Source organism: Mustela nivalis (assembly GCF_964662115.1).
Source record: "Mustela nivalis genome assembly, chromosome: 7".
In the NCBI taxonomy this organism is placed as follows: Eukaryota; Metazoa; Chordata; class Mammalia; order Carnivora; family Mustelidae; genus Mustela; species Mustela nivalis.
Window position 1 is genome coordinate 52,744,336 of NC_139026.1, and position 22,245 is coordinate 52,766,580.

General features: G+C 35.9%; 1 protein-coding gene across 1 annotated transcript; it reads right to left on the reverse strand.

Annotated features, from left to right (window-relative positions):
* Window positions 1–660: 660 nt before the first annotated feature.
* Window positions 661–21,126, reverse strand: LOC309868462 (killer cell lectin-like receptor subfamily B member 1B allele A). The gene is made up of 6 exons (XM_082738360.1): window positions 20,755–21,126; window positions 16,919–17,005; window positions 15,417–15,515; window positions 10,360–10,529; window positions 2,716–2,828; window positions 661–2,121 (listed from the first exon to the last, which is right to left on the reverse strand). Exons 1-6 carry the CDS (start codon window positions 20,834–20,836, stop codon window positions 2,007–2,009), a joined length of 666 nt encoding a protein of 221 aa, XP_082594486.1. The 5' UTR covers window positions 20,837–21,126; the 3' UTR covers window positions 661–2,006.
* Window positions 21,127–22,245: the final 1,119 nt, after the last annotated feature.

The following is a 22,245-nucleotide window of genomic DNA, read 5'->3' on the forward strand; positions in this document are numbered from 1 at the left end:
CATTTATTCTTCTCCTACCCACTTAAGCCTCCAGAAGCCAGCTTCTTAACAGACTGGGCCACCTAGGCATCCCAAATGTTAGGTATTTTTGTGTCTATCCCTTGTACAAAGCAAGGCCTCGGTGATTATGGTTCCTTGAAATATTTTGTGTTTTCAAGTAGTTTAGTCTGAAAGTCAGGCAAATAAATATTCTTATAGTTTTATAAACACTATTGTGCTCATATAATAAAACATTTTTTCTTTTTGCTGGAATGTAGTGCCAACATACCACAATACAAAAGTTTTACCCATCATTTTATATAGCTGTCCAATTCAACATACACGAGTTGGTTTGTTGTTATGATATCATGTGCAAGAAAACATGTAAGTTTGTGATCACCATAAAGAGGGGAACATAAACATCACAAATAAAGTTTGTCTCTGAAGCATTTAACCCTTCACATAAACTTCCTTGGCATTTGTACGATTCTCTTTCAATATCAGTCTCCCATGCAGAATAATTCTTCAGGTTTCCCCTGGCACAGAATGACTTACCAATTGATTCTCCATTGTTGGAGTTTCTGTTTCTTTTCCAGCCTGTCTCCCCAGCCACACATCTGTGTTTTACTTCTGCGATTGTTTAGAGAAAACGTAATATACTAATATACTTAATATACTAAATCGTCTTTTGAGGATTTATTTATGTGCTAGACAATTTAAAAGACACTAGAAATACAAAAACAGATACGGAAACCTTATGTAATTTATAGTCAGGTGGAGAACATTAATCAAATATTCACTCAAAGATTGATATATGTAAGACCAAAAATGTGATAAGTATTGGGGAAAGGACTATAATGTTGGGATATTCGACCTTGTTATGGAACTCAAGAAAGGGTTCTTAATAATTCAGCTTCTACACAAAGGATGTTTGAGAGTTCACCCAATGGAGAGGAGAGAAATGAGAATTCAAGATGTAGGGAAAATGTCTGTAATGCAGTTTGGTGGAATTCTGTATGAGTTCTTAAAATTTTGTCTAATGTGGCTGTGGTGTTGGGAGTTTGGGTAAGTTTTGTGTAGACAGACACTGGCTCAGTAAGCAAGGATGAGACCGAACGAGGGATTTCTAAGCTGTGTTACAGAGTTTGGTGTTATTTTAAGAAAGATGTTGAAGCGTTTTTCCAAAGAAAGTGTGAATTGTCAGTATATGTATTTTTAAAGTATCACCTAGGTTGCATGGCAGAGAGTAACTGAAATGGGTTAGGAGTAGAACAGGAAGACCCTGTTATGGCAGTTATTTAATATTTTAATTCTTTGTTATTAAGATTGTGAAAACAGTGAAGAGAAGAGGTCAGATTTGAGAGATATAAGTAAAAAAACAGGTGATAAGACTTGGTTTTGTGAGAAGTAGAGTGGAGAGCAGCCCGGAAGTGTGGGCCAGAGAGAGTGGTAACGGGACAGCCAGTTTATAGGTTGTGTAATTTCTTATATGTTGTGCCATTGACTGAGAGGCTAAGGACTAGAGGGTCTTTCCTTTTGTGAGGAAAGTTAATAAATTATTTTTATACATTGAGTTTGAAATGCCTTTGAGATTTTGGATTTGATAGGTTAAATAAGCACTAGGGTCTGGTGATTAAGGAAGGACTGGGCCAGAGATGGAAATTTGAGAGGAATTGCTTTGTTCGTTGTGGTCACTGAAGTTGGAAGAATGTAAGGGTATTGTAGAGGCAAGATGTAGAGAAGACTGAAGTTCCAAAAATACAGGCAAAGAGAGTCATTGGTCATTGATTATGCAGATGAAAAATATATTCCTTTTATCTACTCAGTTTCTATGACATTTCATTTCCCCTATTAGCCTTCCTCCATCTCTGAGAAATAGTACTATACCCACACGAATGAACAAATGTGTGTGTGCGTGTGCACACAGATAGAGCCCTCTGGACTCTGATATGGTCTGACATCAAACTTCATGTAGTGTCATGTGTCTTTTAGTCAGAGAAACGGAGACGGATTTTCTGCAGTGCGGATTAGAGTTGACAGATCCACTGGTCATTTTGCTCACAGTTTTGGTTGGCAACCCTCCTACGAGACACCTGGGCACATTTCGTGCTCCGGGTTATCCGTTTTTCTTCTATTGAAAACCTATAAACAAGAAAATGCTTATCTTTACATCATTATATGTCCAGAGACTCAAGAAGGCTTCAGAAAATACTTTCTAATTTTTAACATCAAAATATGATCATGAAAACAATATAAACAATACATAGTATGATGAGTAAAGTAATTCTTCCCACCCTCAGTTTTATTTCTCAAGAGAAGCTAATAGCTAACAATGGTTAGTCAGAGAGGAATATGGATGTCGCCAAAAGGGCACCTCTGGTTTGCTTATTTAGAAATTATTGAAATGAGCATAAATTTATATTTTGTAAATTTATATTTTTGTAAACTAAACTTGTGCTCTTATAAGAGATTTTACACTTTTCCATTTACCTCTTGAATAAGGTGATAAAATAAAAAGGCACCATTGGCAAGCCCTATTTCACACCTAAATCTGAGTGGGTCGAGAGAGATTTCTTTTGTTTCTCAACTTTCCAACTAGATCATTTTATACATGTATTTATCAGGTCATGAGTCAGTCAGGAAATTTATACTTGTTTCTAACAACATCAGAGGACTCTTTCTTGTCACACAATATGGGATTAAGACTGCAAGAAAGCTAAAAAACAATAAACTCACAGATGGGAGTCAAATGGTTTGTTGTCTACCCAGGTCCATGACTGTCTTCCAGGTGGAATAGATAGGCCAATCCAGTAAAACACTGAGGTATTGAGGTACCGCCACAGGAAACTCTAAAGAGAATCGGAAATGTTACATGAAACAACTGACTGATCCTTACAGATACAAAAAAACTATATATCTTTAGACAAGCTCCTATGTGTTTGGCCCTGTGTTAGAAGCAGGAAAGGGACAGGTAAGACATATTTCACATTTTTCTTTCTTTCTTTTTTTTCTTTCAAAAAAGATTTTATTTATTTGAGAGAGAAAATGAGTTGAGGGGAGAGGCAGAAGAAGAGGGAGAAATGGGGCTGGATCCCAGGACCCTGGGATCATGACCTAGCTGAAGTCAGACACTTAACTGACTGAGCCACCCAGGTGCGCCTACTTCACATTTTTCTAACAGATCAGAGCAGAGGGACAAACTACTGCCATGCAATGTGGCAACAATAAGGTGGAATTATGTATGGTTGCAGGAGATACTAAGGCTGTGAAGTCAAACTTCCAAATTCGTATCCTGCCTCTACTGTTTACTACCATGCGTCTCTGCAGTTATTAGATTTTTTTACTTGTTTTCCCCAATCTCTGCAACTCAGATTATTATAGTACCTATCCCAAAGAGTTACAATTGTTTTGCTATTAAATAATATTATTATATACTGCCTAGCACATAATAAATTCTCATTACATAAATGTTAGTGGTTATTGTTAAATACGAGTATGAAATAATATATAGAAGGAGGGGAATATACAGGGAAAATTAAAGAAAGCAAGCAATGTTTGAGCTGGTGTGAGACATACTGTTCATAGTTTCTGAATATCTCTTATTATTTTTTTTTAAACATTCTTTTTTTTTTTAAGATTTTATTTATTTATTTGACAGAAATCACAAGTAGGCAGAGAGGCAGGCAGAGAGAGAGGAGGAAGCAGGCTCCTCGCTGAGCAGAGAGCCCAATGTGGGGCTCGATCCTAGGACTTTGGGATCATGACCTGAGCTGAAGGCAGAGGCTTTAATCCACTGAGCCACCCAGGTGCCCCATGAATATCTCTTATTCTATAGGACTATAACCCCTGAGCCATATATATGACCAGATGTAATGAAGGCTATGTTTCTAAGGCTCCCTTTTGGCTAAGGGTGACAATGTGACTGACCTAATTTCTGGCTAGTGAATTAGCCAGATACTGAAATTCTAATCGCACATTTAAATTCTAGGGCTCTATCCTTCCATTCATCATTTTCCTCTTTTCTGATGGCTAGCCGTGGATATGGTGTAAATCAACCGGAAATAGGTAGACACAGAGAGCACCCTACTGTTGAGCCCAGAAATCCATAGCTGTACAGACTACAATGTGGTTGACATGACCTATTGCATATACTAATAGACAGATTTCCCTCCTATTTTAACACTTTGAAATTGGAAACATCAGTCAATAGCTTGTAGCAGTTTAATTGGGAGCTTTGTTTTTGCTTTTTAGTTGTGCTAATGCTTTTAAGTGTACTAATGTTACCTCTTATAATTAAAAGTGTTTTAGATTCAATAAACAAAGTACATAATTACCTTGTTTAAGATGCAGTGATTTTGGTTCTCCCCCACCTGCAGCCAAACTCATATGCCAAATGTCATAAGTGTTTGTAGGAACATAAATAGTCATTGGCATACAAGAGAGAGAATAGTGTTATTCCATTGAACTATCTTTGCACTATGGCCAAAAAATCAGTTGACTAAATTTTGGTAGGCCTGTTTCTAGTGTCTCTGTTCAGTTTCCCTGATCTGCATATCTCTCTTCTGCCAATTTTATACTATATTAATTAATTTTGCTTTATAGTAAGATTTGCATTTACATTTTCCATTCTTCTGCTTGCTTTGGGTCTAGTTTTCCCTTTTTATAGCCTTTTTTTTTAAAAGAGAAGTTTAGATGATTGATTTTACATTATCTTCTTCTCAAATGTAAGCACCCAATGCTATAAATTTCCTTCTAAGCTCTGCTTAAGCTGAAACCTGTGACTTTTGATGTTAAAATGTTGTTTTCATTCAATTCATCATATAATTTAAAAATTTTCCTCTGATCACTACTTCTTTGATCCATACATTATTTAGAAGTGTGTTGATTTATTTTCAAATATTTGGGAATTTTCCAAATACTACCTCATTTCTAATTTCCAGTTTAATTTTGTTATGGTCTGACACATGTTTTGTATAATATCTGTATTTGTAATTTTTTTAAAGTTTACTGGGTCTCCAAATATGGTCTGTATTCATGAAAGTTCTAGATGTATTGAAAAAAAAAAGTGCAATCTGCTTTTATTGGATATAGTTTTCTATAAGATTAATTAGGTCAAGGATGTTGGCAGGGATGCTGAGAAAGGGAACCCTCCTACACTGCTGGTGGGAATGCAAGCTGGTGCAGCCACTCTGGAAAACAGCATGGATGTTCCTCAAAAAGTTGAAAATAGAGCTACCCTACAACCCAGCAATTGCACTACTAGGTGTTTACCCTAAAGATACAAATGTACTTATCCGAAGGGCACGTGCACCTGAATTATAGGAACAATGTCTACAATAGCCAAACTATGGAAAGAACCTAGATGTCCATCAACAGATGAATGGACAAAGAAGATGTGGAATACTATGGAGCCTTCAAAAGAAATGAAATCTTGCCATTTGCAACAACATGGATGGAACTAGAGGGTATTATGCTAAGCGAAACAAGTCAATCAGAGAAAGACAATTATCATATGATCTCTCTGACATGAGGAATTTGAGAAGTAGGGCAGGGGGTCGTGGAGGGAAGGGAGGGAAAAAATGAAACAAGATGGGACTGGGGAGGGAGACCAACTATAAGAGACTCTTAATCTCAGGAAACAAACAGCATTGCGGGGGGTGGGTAGGAAGAGAGTGGTTGAGTTATGGACATTGGAGAGGGTAAGTGCTATGGTGAGTGCCATGAAATGTGTAAACCCAGTGATCTACAGACCTGTACTTCTGGGGCAAATAATACATTATATGTTAATAAGAATAATTTTTAAAAAGATTAATTAGGTCGAATTGGTTGAAAGCATTGTTTAGGTTATTTATTTATTTATTTATGAGATTTGTTTTTTCAGTTACTCAAAAAGGAGTGTTGACAACTCCAACTGTAATTGTGAATTTCTCCATTTCCTTTTTTAGTTCTATTGGTGTTAACCTTGCTGCATATACATATATAATTGACCCCTGCTATGAGATTCAGGGGACAGAGTGGGTTAATATTATGGACTGAATTGTGTCTCTCTAAAATTCCTATGTTGCAGTCTTAACCCCAGTACCTCAAAATGACTGCATTTGAAGTCACAGCCTTTAACGAGGTCATGAAGCTAAAGTAGGGCTATTAGAGTGGGTCTTAATTAAGTCTGATTGGTGGTCTTATAAGAAAAATTTGGACACACAGAGAGACACAGATGCACATACACAGAGGAAAGACCATGTGAGGACACAGTAGAAAGGTGGCCATCTGAAAGCCAAGAAGAGAGTCATCATGATAAATGAAACCTGCCAATATCTTGATCTTGGACTTGCAACCTTCAGAACCTGGAGAAATTAATCTTTTTTGCCTAAGTCATTAAATTTGTGGTACTCTGTTATGGCAGCCCTAGCAAACTCATACAACCCTTTTATCATTGTGCAACAGTTCTTGTTCTTGGGAAGGTCTTGTTTCTTCTTCCTCCTCCTCTTCTTCTTCTCCTTCTTTTCCTTCCCCACCTCCCTCCCCCTCCTCCTTCTTCTTTTTATACCTCGTACTTGATTATTGAAAGCTGTCTAGCATGTGGCGACTGAGTTAAATGGTTTTGTGGATAGAAACGAACACAGAGTTCCTTCTCCTGTGTCTTCAATGTGGGGTTTGAATTTATCATTACAGGGGTGAGTGTGCGAATTATTGCTATCCTCAATGCACCACCGGTTTCCAATTCCTGTAATGTCTCGTGTTTTCTGGTTTTTGTTTGTTTGTTTGCCAGAGAAATGTCTGCTTGACCGGAGCATTTCAGTTTCCCTTTGCACCATGCCTCAGAGATCTCTCTGCATGTTCTTCCTCCTCCCCTGCCCCTCTCCCAGCAGTGTTCTTCTTGACTTCCTGTTTGAAATCTGTTAGCGTGGCAGTTAGAGGCAGTGGACGCAGTGGTTTTGCTTGTTCTGATATGCCTCAGTCTTAGGCAATCACTCATCCCTGTGTCTTCTCTGTGTGGCTTTCTCCATTCTGCCAGCCCTACCCTGCCTGTAACTGTGATCCCATCCGGTATTCTCACCCCTCCCCATCCTCTTTCGCACGTGCAGCGGTGTTTCGCACCAGTTCCCCAAGGGCACTTGTCCTTCTCACCAACACATACATGCATGAAAGCTGTTGTTCCATAGCGCACAAGGCAGACTGGGGACAAGGATCTTGGCGGAATTCCTTGCCACTTCAACATTGCTGTTTTCTTCTCCTCCGGGGCTGGGACCGCGAAGGACACATTCTTGTTCTTTCTAATCTTGAGAACCAGTGGCATTTACAGAAAAAAATAACCTTCAAGGGGTTGTAGAATCCCCCAGTTTCTGCCAAGCCAGGAGCTTCATTCACATTGTTTTTGCCCACTTGCACTCAGACTTAACCCATTTTTCAATTACTCTGACAGAACTCCCCTTTCTGATGTCTGGTGTCTGATTTGTGTGTTCCAAGTAAGTGAGGACATGTCTTCTCTCCCACAGGTACCTGTTTCAGCAGAGGTTTTGACTCTGCAAGCTTAACTTTCCAATGAATTTGAAACAAGCTGGCAATTTAAAGTTAATCGACTCTTTCTCATTTAAAAATTGTAGTAACATTTCAAGATCTTTGCATCCTTCGTGAAAGCTGTAAACCACCTTTCTTTTCCTGTTTTTTTTAACTATATCTTTTTCTCACTCTCTTCTTCTTCCTCCGCTTTCCCTCCTCTTTCTACTTTTCTTTCTTTCTTTTTTTTTTTTTTTTTGCCATATGATGGCACAAGGGAATTCTAGATGGACTAATAATTCTCTTTGTTTCATTTTATTCTTCACTTATTTGAAAGCTGGAAAAGTATTTGCTAGAAAATTATTTTCTCGTTTTTGGAGAAATTATTTTTTCTAATATATATAATATATATTATATAATAACTATATATATAATAATTATATATTATATATAATAATTATATATTATATATATAATATATATTTATTTATTTTTATTTCTTTTCAGTGGAACAGAATTCATTGTTTTTGCACCACACCCAGTGCTCCATGCAATATGTACCCTCTTTAATACCCACCACCTGGCTCCCCCAGCCTCCCACCACCTGCCCCTTCAAAACCCTCAGGTTGTTTTTCAGAATCCATAGTCTCTCATGGTTCACCTCCTCTTCCAGTTTCCCCCAACTCCCTTCTCCTCTCTATCTCCCTATGTTCTCCATGTTATTTGTTAGGCTCCACAAATAAGTGAAACCATATGATAATTGACTCTCTGCTTGATTTATTTCACTCAGCATAATCTCCTCCATGTTGCTACAAAAGTTGGGTATCCATCCTTTCTGATGGAGGCATAATACTCCATAGTGTATATGGACCACATCTTCTTTATCCATTCGTCCGTTGAAGGGCATCTTGATTCTCTCCACAGTTTGGTGACCAAGGCCCTTGCTGCTATAAACATTGGGGTACAGATGGCTCTTCTTTTCACGACATCTGTATCTTTGGGGTAAATACCCAATAGTGCAATGGCAGGGTCATAGGAAAGTTCTATTTTTAATTTCTTAAGGAATCTCCACACTGTTCTCCAAAGAGGCTGCACTAACTTGTATTCCCACCAACTCTAATATATATTGTAATCTGATTTTTACATGTCTTTTTTGGAAAAGAAATATGTATGCATAAATCCTATGGTGATTCCATTCAGATTCTTTATTTATCCATGAAAGAGAGCAATTATATCTGACCCATTCATTTGCTTAGGAATAATGTGAGAGAGGTAATCTGAACAGGAAGAACAAAGTTTCTAAACAAACTGAGGGTGGCTAGAGGGGAGCTGGGTGGGAAGATGGGGTAACTGGATGATGGACATTAAGGAGGGCACATGATGTAATGAGCACTGGGTGTTATACACAGCTGGTGAATCACTAAATTCTATCCCTGAAACTAATAATATACTCTATGTTAACTAAGAGTCTCATGCTCTACCGACTGAGCTAGCCGGGCTCTGTATGTTAACTAAATTGAATTTAAATGAAAATTTTTTTAAAAAGTTGCCTCAGTTTACTGGTCTCCCTAGTCTGGTTAATCAATTGCCTAGAAGACATGTCTTTTCTGCATTTCAGCGTTCTTCCCTTTGATGGTGAGCAGGAAATGGATGGGTTTCTGAGTGAAATCTTTCATTGCATAATTTCTCCATGAAATGATTTATTATTTATCCCTTTCAGAGCATTCTCACGAAATGCTTTCCAGTTGATATCTGCTTCCCTTTTTTTTGTCTTAAAAATTTCTCTTGGAGAAGAAAATGGATCTCTTTTCAGCTCTTAATCTATCCTGAATTCGGCTTATATTTGAATCAATTTGAACTGCATCTGACAGACAGTCTGACAGTTTGAGATTTGGGGTTACTCTGGTTACAGCGAGACGATAGTTTACTTCTGCTCTTGTTTTTCTTGTGGTGGTGGATTCCTTTCAAACTCAGGAGACTTTTTTTTTTTTTCTCTTCGGAAGTTTGAACAGCTGTGCTATCCACCCCAGATGGCTATGACTCAACCAGGGTAGTACAGCACTGCTGGTCACTGGGTTTTCAGAACCAGAACCTTTGACATTACTTATTATGCCGATATACTAATCCTCATGCTGATTATCCTTATTTGATGCTTGCTAATTAACATCTACATTGGCCTTATTAATTAAAGGTTTTGTGTCCAACATTCACGCAATAAAACTCCCATTTAAATTAAACCTGTCTTAATGAAGTGTTCTGCTCAAGGGAGAATGAAATGTTAGTGAGGACTATTCTGTATTTTCTTTCTCTCAGTTATCATCTTAATTTTAGTTGCCATGATATCTGGCTGCAGCCTTTGGGAATATTGCAATAAACATGAAAGATGAGGTAAGATACTTGCTGTCTTATATTTTAAAATGGAATCTAGTTAGCAGTGGGGATCTCTTGTGGAGGAGAACTTAGGTGTACAGTACCAAATGTATTCCTTCAATCCATAGCCAAAAAAAAAAAAAGCCTAAAATAATCCTCTAGTTCAATGATTCATTCAAACAGTATTTGCATAGTTAATAGCAATGAAGTTTAGAATTTATTTCATAGAAATTTTCAAATGTGTGGGACGCCTGGGTAACTCAGTAGATTAAGCATCTGCCTTTGGCTCAGGTCATGATCCCAGGGTCCTGGGATCGAATGCTGCCTCAGGTTCCCTGGTCAGGAGGGAGCCTGCTTCTCCCTCTGTGTGCTCTGTCTGCCACTTCCCCTGCTTGGGCTCTCTCTGACACATAAATAAATAAATAATCTTCAAAAAAATAAATTTGCAAATATATAGCCCAATGACTACCTTGAAAATGTGAAAGATGCTATAATCTCTGTTTGATATCTCACCATATCAATGAAGTCTCGAATCACCAGGAGATGTGAATTTTTCATGGCACAGTCATTTTTGCTTTCATCCCAAGATTTCTTATCTTCAGCAATCCAGTAACATTTCCCTCCATGTAGCTTCCAGTCTTTAGAGGGGCATGATTTGTGAGCAGTGGAGAAATTGAAAGAAACTAGAAGGAACAAGGATAAGTAATTAAAAGAAACTCAGAACCATATCCCTAATATCATACTGAAGAAGTTAAGTATCTGCCCAGGGTCAGGTCATAATCCCAGGGTCCTGGAATCTAATCCTGCATCGGGCTCTTTGCCCCTTGCTCAGTGGGAGCCTGACTGCTTCTCCCTCTGCCTGCTGCTCCCCCTGCTTTTGCTCTCTTTCTCTCAGACAAATAAAGAAATAAGACCTTTAAAGAAAAGTAAGGAAAAAAAAAAAAGAAATTGAAGTCTTACAACCAGAGGAAAGAGAAAATAAAGGGAAAAAAGGATAATAGCTAAAATCTCTCCAACGTATTTAAATTTATAAATTTATACTTTCAAGAAACTCTTCCAGCCCTAAGCAGGATAAATATGAGAAAAACTATAATGTAAAAAGAAAACAAACTGCGTAAAACCAAAGATAGAGGAAAATCTTGAAAGCAGAGAAAAACTACATGCCATTTACAAAGATACGACTGTTTAAAAGGAAAAAAACCCTCATTCTCATCATGTACTGAGGGGGACAGAACATAGTAAAAATGTCTTCAATGTTTTGAAGGGAACTAAGAAACAGACTCTTACCTAGAGAGAGCAAACTGAGGGGAGGTGGATGGGGAACGAGTGTCGTAGGAGTTGGGGATTAAGGAGGGGACTGTGCTGTATGGGACTGCTGAATCACTATATTGTATACCCAAAACTAATATTACACTGTACATCGACAAACTGGAATTTAAATAAAAACCTTAAAAATTGTTTAAGGAAAAAAAAATCAATAAAATATTTCACATTCCATGAAAATATCTTTCTAAAAACATGGCACATTTAAGACACTTTCAGAGAAAAGAAAACTAAAAGGACCCATTATCAAATAGTCACTACAGTGAATATCAGAGGACATTCTTCAGACCGATGGGAAATGTTTCTAAGTGGAAACTTTCATATCGGAGAGAGAACAACATCAGAAATGGCAAGCATAGAGGTAAAAATAGAAGTGGAAGGTGAGCAATGTATATTCAAAGGATCCTTGCTCTTGCTTTCAATATTAAGTCCACACACTTATCTCAGTTGTACAGTTTTTCTTTAGATTCATAGAATACACCAAATCCAAACCTTTCCACGAAATAATGCCAAATATATGCTGTGATTATAGTTAAAGAGAGCAACTATGCAACTGGGACTTTTAAGAACATATTTAATAAGAGACTACTATATTTTCACTTCTATATTTCTGATAGTAGATAATTTGACTAGATAGTATGAAGCAGGGCTTCCCAACCATTTTTTTAAAAAAAGATTTTATTTATTTATTTGACAGACAGAGATCACAAGTAGGCAGAGAGGCAGGCAGAGAGAGAGAGGGGGAAGCAGGCTCCCTACTGAGCAGAAAGCCGGATGCAATGTTGGGCAATCTCAGGACCCTGGGATCATGACCTGAGTCAAAGGCAGAGGCTCTAACCCACTGAGCCACCAAGGTGCCCCTCCAACCATTTTTTGTATCACAGAATATTAAAAAAATTTTTTCTAAAGTGCAGCAAGATAGATGAATAAAAGTCTACAGTCTACCAGTTAACCACCTGGATCTTTTTATTTTTTTTTTATTATTTTTTAAGATTTTATTTATTTTAGGCAGAGAGGCAGGCAGAGAGGGAGGAGGAAGCAGGTTCCCTGCTGAGCAGAGAGCCCAATGCGCAGCTTGATCCCAGCACCCTGGGATCATGACCTGAGCCAAAGGCAGAGGCTTTAACCCACTGAGCCACCCAGGCGCCCCCACCTGGATCTTTTTAGTTCAAGAACCTTAATACATACAAATGTTAGGGCACACCATTGAAAAAATGCTCTTTTGAAGATACCTTTTGCTAGAGATAATTAGATCCTAAAAGAATTAGATTAAAGTGTTGCTTAGCATGTAAGAAGTAAGGGAAATAGCTAAAGGGAGACACTTAGCTAGAGGTGGAATGGGGAAATGTTTGCATAAATGAGTTCATAAGGCAAGGTTCCCCTCGAGGTTAATGATTTATATATCAGTGCTAGGGTCATATGACCAAATGTTGGGTTCACCAAAAGATGAGGGAGTGAGTCAGTGTGACTGATTAGTCCAGGGTCTTCAAAAGTGCCTGAAGTCATCCAATCATTATTAGCTCTTTTGTGTCTCCCTGCACATGAAAATGTGAACTTTGCAAGAAAATATCTTTGATTATTTTTTTAGCAATTCCATCAACTGAAATCAAATTAAGATAAAAATATCCCAAATACTTGAAAAAACACACAACACAGCAGGAAGTACAAATAGCAGATTTGGTCACCAAAGACTTTAGGTGTTTACAAAATCAAATGTATCACAAATAATAATGTTTTAAATTATTTTAAGAAATAAAAGAGTAAGTAAAAAAAAAAAAAAAAAAGAAAAGATCAGATAACAGGAGACTATCAAAAGCTAACAAGTTTGTTTGAGAAGAAGTCCTTAGGATTGAAAACTGATCATTGGGGGAGTATAGGTGGCTCAGTTGGTTAAGCCTCCAAATCCTGGTTTCAGTTCAGGTAGTGATCTCAAGTTCGTGAGATCAGGCCTTGGGTCTGGCCCTGGGTCCAGCTTTGGGTGATTCCACTTGATTCTCTCCCTCTGATCCTCCCCCTGCTCGCTCTCTCTAAAATAAATAAATAAATAAATAAATAAATAAATAAATACCTTTTTAATTTTAATTTTTTTAAAGATTTTAATTATTTATTTGACACAGAGAGAGAGAGATCACAAGTAGGCAGAGAAGCAGGCAGAGAGAGAGAGGGAAGCAGGCTCCATGCTGCGCAGAGAGCCCGATGCGGGACTCGATCCCAGGACCCTGAGATCATGACCTGAGCCGAAGGCAGAGGCTTAACCCACTGAGACACCCAAGTGCCCCAATATATACCTTTTTTAAAGGTATATATATATATATATGTATATATATATATATATAATAATATATATATATTATTATTTTTTTTTTAAAGAGAAAACTCTGATCATTGAAATTAGACTCCATGAATGAATCCGTTGCTTAGACACAGGAAGAGAGGGCACTCGTAAGCTGCAGGATACACCTGGAAACATTGCCTTCAGCACAAGTCCACAACAATGAAGACAAAAATGGGATGGTAAGTGAAATGGAGGAGCATAAGCCTATTGTACTTCTAAATTCTAGATTTAGATTCTAGAAAGAAAATAGAGAGAAGGTTAACAAAGCATTAGGAATGATGGCTGAATAGATCAATTGGTTTTACTTCACATACTTTAAAGTTTTATTGTTTTTCTTTCCTGATGAATTGATCTAAGACTCTAGGAGCGGTGGCTTACACATTTATAAGAATAGGATGAGGATTAGAAAACAGGTTTGGGGCGCCTGGGTGACTCAGTTGGTTAAGTGTGCATTTGGCTCCGGTCAGGATCCCAGGGTTCTGGGAAGAGTCCTGCATCAAGTTCCTTGCTCAGTGGGGAGCCTGCTTTTCTCTCTGCCTGCCGCTCCCCATGCTTGTGCTCTCTCCCTCTGTGACTTAAAATAAAGAATAAAATCTTAAAAAAAAAAAAAAAAAGAAAGAAAACAGGTTTGACAGAATTTAAAGCTAGAGCTTTATTTAATACACTACTACTGTTCCTGTAGTAGGTAATAGTATACTGCAGTGCTTTTTCTCTGGAGATAGTGTCTCATAAAATTTGCCCTCAGAATCACACAAGTTTAAAAAAAAAATAGAACATACGGTGTATCAGATAGTTTTCAGAATATGGTCAAGGGGACTTGGAAATATCAAAGTCCAATTTAAAGTTTTAATGCATTCCTAGAATTTGTATGTATACTACATTATGGACAGATTGGTCTTTCTAATAGAATTATACCTGGATGTTCAAAAGAAGAATAATATATAGTTTTTCAATATGGAGTTAAGAATTAAATTAACAAATGTTTTTAATACCCTCCCCAATGTCCATCGCCCAGCCACCCTATCCCTACACCCCCAACCCCAGCAACTCTCAGTTTGTTTCCTGAGATTAAGAGTCTCTTATGGTTTGTCTCCCTTCCCAGTCCCGTCTTGCTTCACTTTTTCACTTCCTTCTCCCTGCAACCCCCCTGCCCTGCCTCTCAAATTCCTCATATCAGAGAGATCATATGACCGTTGTCTTTCTCTGATTGACTTTAACAAATTTAAAGATGTAATAAAACCACTGGCAAAAAATGCAGAAAGGCTGAATAATTGTTTTCTTGACTTTTAAAAGTGTGCGTATATGTAAGAGCAAAAGAAAGATTAACATAACATTACCATTTACAATAATTTTGCATGTAATAACATTACCTAGTTAAAAAAAACTGAATATGTCATAAACTTTAAGAATGAAAATAAGGGTGCCTGGGTGTCTCAGTCATTAAGTGTCTGCCTTTGGCTCAGGTCATGATCCCAGGGTCCCGGAATGGAGCCCCTCATTGGGCTCCCTGCTCAGCAGGAGCCTGCTTCTCCCTCTCCCACTCCCCCTGCTTGTGTTCCCTCTCTTGCTGTTTCTCTCTCTGTCAAATAAACAAATAAAATATTTAAAAAAATAAGAATGAAAATATTTTGACTACATTCTGCACTTGTGTATGTCCCAATTGAAATAAAAATGATAAATGCAATCATTTCCATGAAATACCTTTTCATTAATCTAGAACTCTTTATAAGCTCATTTTTCTCATTTGCCTTGGATCCTTGAACATTTTTGTCATAGACTGTAATGGATCCATAAAAAACAATGACCTTAACCATCCCTCTATAGGGTAGAGGAAACTCTCTTCAAATATATTCTGGTAAAACCGATGTTACTGTCCATGTCTCTGGAATTAGACAACATAAAATAATGTTACCTGTTGAGGTGATTATTTCAGATTTATTTTTACCAGTACAGAATTTCTCTTTTGATTCATTTTCCACTGCATTGTGTCTTGCATATTTCAACTGTATAACTGGTGAAAGAACAAACATATTTTCCTAATTAAATACAAAGCATAAAACTATTGGGTTCTAGTGACTCTCTAAAGTTCAATAATGTAGAAATTCTATTGTAAGTTAAATAATTAAAAACTTGAAGAGACAAACAACACAATTTTTCTAAGGCTTGATTTTTTCTTTGCATTCTTATTACTTTTATTAACATATTAATAAAATATGATCTGGGAGAGGAGAGCTAGTCACCTAATTTTTTTCTTGGAGTTTTCATATTTATTTTAATGAACACAAAATAACCAGCTGTGGCCATAAGCCTCATTTGTATAGTTTGGGTTTAGTGAGATATTGTTAAATTATGTCCAGTCTCACCTGATTCAGAGGGAAGATGTTATATGTTTTGGTTTGGTTCATAATTCTGGTTCTTTCAGGATTTTGCATGTAAATGCTGCATAGAGAAGGGTAGGGTGGCCCCAGAGTAGTTTTTCTCCAATGAGGAAGGTATCTTTTTTTTTTTTTTTTTGAGGGCCATTTAACTGAGCTTACTTTTGGTAACTTCTAATTTCATAATATTGTGTATTATGCAATTAAATCTTTAAAATCTATTTTAGTAATGAATCTATTAGTAACAAAAATATTTTATTAAAAAACTGCTATGCTGGTAACAAACAAATCTATTAACATAACAAAAAATATATAGAAGAGATTTTATTTTTGCTTCCCTCTGCCCTAATTTTATAGCTGCAATTAGACAATAGGTTATCTTAAACTGGTTAAATAGCTTTCTGGGGCTTAAGATTTGTATGCATTGGCCTGTTCTAGGATTTCATCTGAAAGCCTGAATTCCTTGGAATATATATAGTCTGTATATTACCTTTGTTCTATAGATATATGTGAAGAACTTTTCTTCAAACATTTATTCAATAATTAAAATATTTGCTATCTGAATATTGAATTATGCTCTTATGTCCAAAGTACATGAGTACAATTTTTAAATACTCAAGTTAGTTGATTAATTGTAGGCAGATTTCTCACTTATTGATACAAGATTGATAGTGGCCAGGAGTAGCTAATATGAATAAACTTCTATAGAAATATACGACATAATTTAATTTCCTTTCATCTGAATGTAGTTTTAGAGAAGCTTGTGTATAACTCATTATCAACCTGCATTGTGCGATTTGATCACAAAATATTAACATATTCTTGACTTCTCTTTCCTTTATCAGTGAAATGAATCCATAATGACATTGCCTGCTGAAGGTCTATGAAAAAATCTCTAATCTTAATTTTTTCAAATTTCATATGTTCTGTGAAGCTGTCCTGTATTGTTCAGGAAACACTTGAACAGCAAACACAATTACAACAGGTCATTAAAGAAAAATGATTTAGGATAAATGAATAATCTTGATTAATTACTTACTCAAAATGCTCAGCACAATTACTGCTACAAATAGGGTGATGATCATTGCACATCCAACTTTCAGGAAAATTCCATGATGGTGAGAATCTACAATATTGCATAGATTGGACAGATAGAATTTGATCATAAGACCAGCAGTTAAATCCTTATATAGTTAGAGGTAAGAGGGAGCTGAATAAACTTTCTTGGTTATCAAGCTTCTAAGTTAATTTCCTTTGAAATACATAGACCCAGCTTCTTTTTGCTCATGTGCATACACACACAGGACATATTTGGCTTTCTGGTTTGTGAAGAGGAGACTTATAAAACTGTGAATGGATATGAGTTTTTCTTTGTGGGTTCATCATATGTGTTTCACAGCATTAATCTTACAGTGATCTGCTTTCTGCAGATTTTTTTATAGTAAGAAGGTAAGAAGGTCTTTTAAAAATTTTTTTATTTATTTTCAGCATAACAGTATTCATTATTTTTTTTACCTCACCCAGTGCTCCACGCAATCCGTGCCCTCTATAATACCCACCACCTGGTACCCCAACCTCCCACCTGCCCACCACTTCAAACCCCTCAGATTGTTTTTCAGAGTCCATAGTCTCTCATGATTCACCTCCCCTTTCAATATCCCCCAACTCCCTTCTCCTCTCTAACTCCCCATGTCCTCCATGCTATTTGTTATGCTCCATAAATAAGTGAAACCATATGATAATTGACTCTCTGCTTGACTTATTTTACTCAGCATAATCTCTTCCAGTCCTGCCCATGTTACTACAAAAGTCCAATGTTTTTATATAAGACTGAGACCCTCCAGATTCTCTTGTAAGTTTGTTGACAACACCTACCTATTTGGATTAATCCATTATTTTCTCTCTTATGTAATATGCCTACTTTACATAATGATACATAACAATAATTTCATATATTTCACTCATTTTTATTTTGAAATAAAAGTACTTTTAGGGATTACCTTGTCCAATGTCTACATATTTATGTGGATATTCAATTCCACAATTACAGTTATTTGAAAAGAGAGCTGAGATCAAGCCTCAGCTCTCTTGACTACCCAAACAGTGACTAGTTTGCTATCCATACTATCTCATTGTCTTTGGAGTACTGAAAGATAAAAATAAATCAGGAAAAGAAGCAAGAATTATTAGCTTTGGCTGATAGTTAAACCAACAATCTCTAATCCAAAATAATTGCAGTATATCAAACCCACTAGATATATGATATATGCAAACATATATACAATACATTGAGAAAGTAATGAAATAACTGATGTTGAAATATAACCACTATAAAGTCAAGCATCAAGACCAATTAACCTGAATTCTTATCTATTACTACAGAGAACTTTGCTCTATGTTCAAATGACTACTGTTGTTGAATAAAATATCTTTCATGGAAGCTTATTAATTCTCAGAGCATAAACTATCCATTTGTTTTCATGTACATTTCATGTAAAACAAAGCAAATTGTGCCCATCAAGGCAATTGCAAGAAGAAGGGGATTGTATCCCTACATCTGTTTTTAATATAAACAGCTGGGTGTGTGGACCTAAAAACTTACAGAATAAAATTTCAGATTTCATTAGAACACTGACATAGGGTTATTAGGTCATTCTTTCAGGCCCCAAAGTAAGATTTATGAAAAGCACGAATTTCTCAATGTTCGTCTGAGATATTCCCAGTGGAATCATACTTTCTCCCTAGTAATCTGCTCAATTTTATCATGACAATCTCTTTGTTTTATCTTAAAGAACAAATGAATATGAAGATGAAGAGAATAGGGAAAGGGTCTCAGCACATGTGAGGCTCTGAAGTGGTAAGGCATATGTAACTTCAAGGAGGAAAGAGGAGAACAGCCAGAGCAAAATAAGTAAAACATAGGGAGTTAGAAGAGGAAAACTAAGACCATGTCATAGCATATGTAGGGCTCTGTAGAACATGACAATTCAGTGTATCAAATAATTCTTTCCATTTACAATGATATGACACATGAGAACAGAAGTTTTATTTATCCTACCCTAGGGATATGCAGTGAAGAAGTAATAAAATATTTGGCTTCTGGTCACAAGCACCATTGTGAGTAGGTAACTTAATCTTTATATATTTAGGTGTTCTCTTTTTAATATTAGTAGACTGGACCAGATAGCATTAAAAATGTTATCCCCAAATCTCTAAACCAGGAAGGAAGTAAAGTTCTATCTGTAAACAAAAAGGAAATCAAACCCTGGAATGCAGAATTGAAAATACTAGTTTTGTTCCTTGAACTACGCTAAAATAACTTCTGGGAAATTGGACTAATCGTATGAGAGTTTTTCTGGGTGGAAGAATAAGAAGGCAACTCTAGTCCACATTATTTTTAAAATTAAGTTCTATCTTCTCATTGAAAATGAAAGCACCCAGACTAGGGAGAAAAGAAAGCGGATAAGCTTTTATTGGACAAGCTCAGAGAGGTAATGTTTAAAAATAAGGAATAATACGTTTTCACAATCAGAGAAAACCACACCTCAGATTTATTTGGTAACAGCAAATTAAAAAATATAAAAGAAGAAATACATTATTTGGAAATATAGTAAAGCAAAACATTATATTCATTACACAGTACAAATGCAATGAGACTTAAATTATGTAAACATTTTATATAAACTTTATAATATAACAAATTCTTACCCTAGAGAAAAGAACAGAAATGCAACACGAAAGTTTCCCTAATACTTTAGAGGATGAAAAAATGCACTGAATATGAAAATCTACCACCCTTTGCGGTGGCTTGTGTTTAAGGTACAATGTTATCCTTAGTTATGTGCCTTTCTCTTCGTATTCCACAAATATTCTATTACTCAGAGTTTCATTAATTCTAAACTTCATGAAATAAAATACCAGCATTTCATGTCCTCTTAGTTTAGTTTAACATTGTTATCCTAACATTATGCAAATTTCAAAAAGATAATCAACAATGTGAATTATAGCCAAGTACTTTTTTCCTTTGTTTAAGAGAATTTATATTATAGTCAAAGGACAGATTTAATCAGAGGTACATGAAACTGTAAAGAAAGGAGGTCATAAATATAGAAGTCACTGTATAAATGTTCACTGTAAGAAATAAAAAGAATAGAAAGGCTATGACAATCAAAAGCAAAGTTCTACTCATCCCCCTACTCACCCTCCTTTCAGGAACCCTCAGTTTGTTCTATGCGGTTAAGAATCTGTTTTTTTGGTGTTTCTCTCTGTTATTTTCTTCCTATATTCATTTGTTTTGTCTTTTAAATTCCATATATGGGTGAACTCATATGGTATTTGTCTTTCTCTGAATGACTTATTTCATTTAGCATAATACTCTCTAGCTGCATCCACAGTGTTATATGTAAATGATGAATCACTAAATTCTACACCTGAAACTAATATTACACTGTAGGTTAACTAACTGGAATTAAAAAAAAAAAAAACTTGAAAAAGAAAAGAAAAAAATAAAACTACAATTAATTTTGTCTGATTAAAAACATTCACTCATTCTTTTTTATTTTTATTATTTTATTTTATTTATTTTAGTTTTCTTACACTTATTTTATTTTATTTTTAAAAATTATTAACATATAATGTATTATTTGCCCCTGCAGTACATGTCTGTGAATCATCAGGCTTACACATTTCACAGCATTCACCATAGCACATACCCTCCCCAATGTCCATCACCCAGTCACTCTTATTCTTGCATTCAATCAACTTTTCTTGGAATCCAGCCTGCTAACTATTGAAGACATGTACAAATGCAGGATAGAAATAAAGGAGATTAAAATTAAAATATTAATTTTAAAAGGACCCCTAAAGCCAACTTACCAGATTTCTGAAGTGACGATGACTTTTTTAAAGAAAAAGTCCTATCAATTTTAATATCAGCATAGACTGTATCTCCAGCCATTGCACATTTAAAAAGAGAGAGAAGACCAAAAATGACATTCTACTGAAGGGAGTGTCATAGTTCTGCAAATAAACTTCCGGTAAGTGAAATAAATCGAGATGGACAATTTTCTTCTGCTCTCTCAAATTTGGTGGATTTCCTTTATGAATATAGGACAAAAACAATGTGCTAGTCTTACCAATCAAGGAATAGATTTTTGAACACTTCATGATATGGAAGAAAACTACTATTCTTATAGCAGTTTTCTTGCTCTACGGTTAGTTTTCTAAGTTTGGAATAATTCTAACTTTAGAATAATTCTAATACCACAGAAGATATCATAACCCTTTTTTCCCTTCTATAAACCACTTCCTGTTTTAGTTCAGACATATATTCTCTGGCAGAGCTCTGATCTTTCAACATTCTCTCCAACGTGGAATAGCAATTTGGAAGGAGGATAAAGAAAAAGAGATTTTATTATGGAGATGATAGAAATAATTGATAGACTTCTTATCTTGAAATACATTGCATTTACCTAGCTAATACTTTTTTTTTAACACCTAAATAAAAATTCCCTTAAACCTCTTATTCTCTCATGTACTTTATGATATTAGCATCAAACTGAGTTAAAGCATGGATTCTGCAGAGAATTTCCAAACTGGAAAATTATGTTTAAGAGGCAGAAATAAACTCTCGGTCAAAATAACTCAAGGTTGTGTCATTAAAAAAAAGTAAATCTTATGTTTAAAAAATGTTCATAGAATTTTCCTTTTGAGCACAATATAGAAAACATAGATTTTAATCTCCTAGTTCTTCTAAACCTCCATTAAAATTATATTAAAGGAATAAAAATTTAAAAGCCTCGAACAATAATGAAAAAGAAGTGAGTTCTGGCAGCTAAGGAAAAAAAAATCAGCCAATTTCTGAAAGATAAAGATATAATCATGGATGAAACAAAGCCGAAGGAAGTGAAGTCTAGAATAAGCAGAGGGAAATACCTGAGGAGGGACCAACCACCTGCAAAACCTCATAAGATACAGAGCTCAGAAATATCAGATATAAAAAATGACAGGAGGCATTATTATAACCAGTAGATTAATTGGAATTCTGTGCATGAAGGAGCTGATTCCCTCAACACTCACCCAAATACATTGCATAGAATTATTTAAACTGTAATCATCCTCACTCCCTTGGATCCAAGGAATTTTATCTATGTTAATCAAATAGCTGGAGAACAGACCTTGGTTTTCTGGCATTGAGGGTTCCCTCAGTATAATGGCTAACCCACAAGGCTTCTGACATGGAGTGACTATGGGAGGACCTCTGCCTCTCAAGATGGCTGAGACACTCTCTCTTTCCCGGGTTGTCTAACACTTTATATGTTGGTCTGTATTTTTTACATGAAAAACTGACTTTGAGAGGTTATATGC

What these genes read in the sequence shown, in the direction of transcription:
- LOC309868462 (XM_082738360.1), bottom strand. Translation starts at nt 20,836, where the DNA reads ATGGCTGGAGATACAGTCTATGCTGATATTAAAATTGATAGGACTTTT. An exon ending in AATTGTGCTGAGCATTTTGA is followed by an intron (nt 15,516 to 16,918) that starts GTAAGTAATTAA and finishes TTCTTTCACCAG; the next exon opens with TTATACAGTTGAAATATGCA. An exon ending in AAACCATTTGACTCCCATCT is followed by an intron (nt 2,122 to 2,715) that starts GTGAGTTTATTG and finishes TCTTGTTTATAG; the next exon opens with GTTTTCAATAGAAGAAAAAC.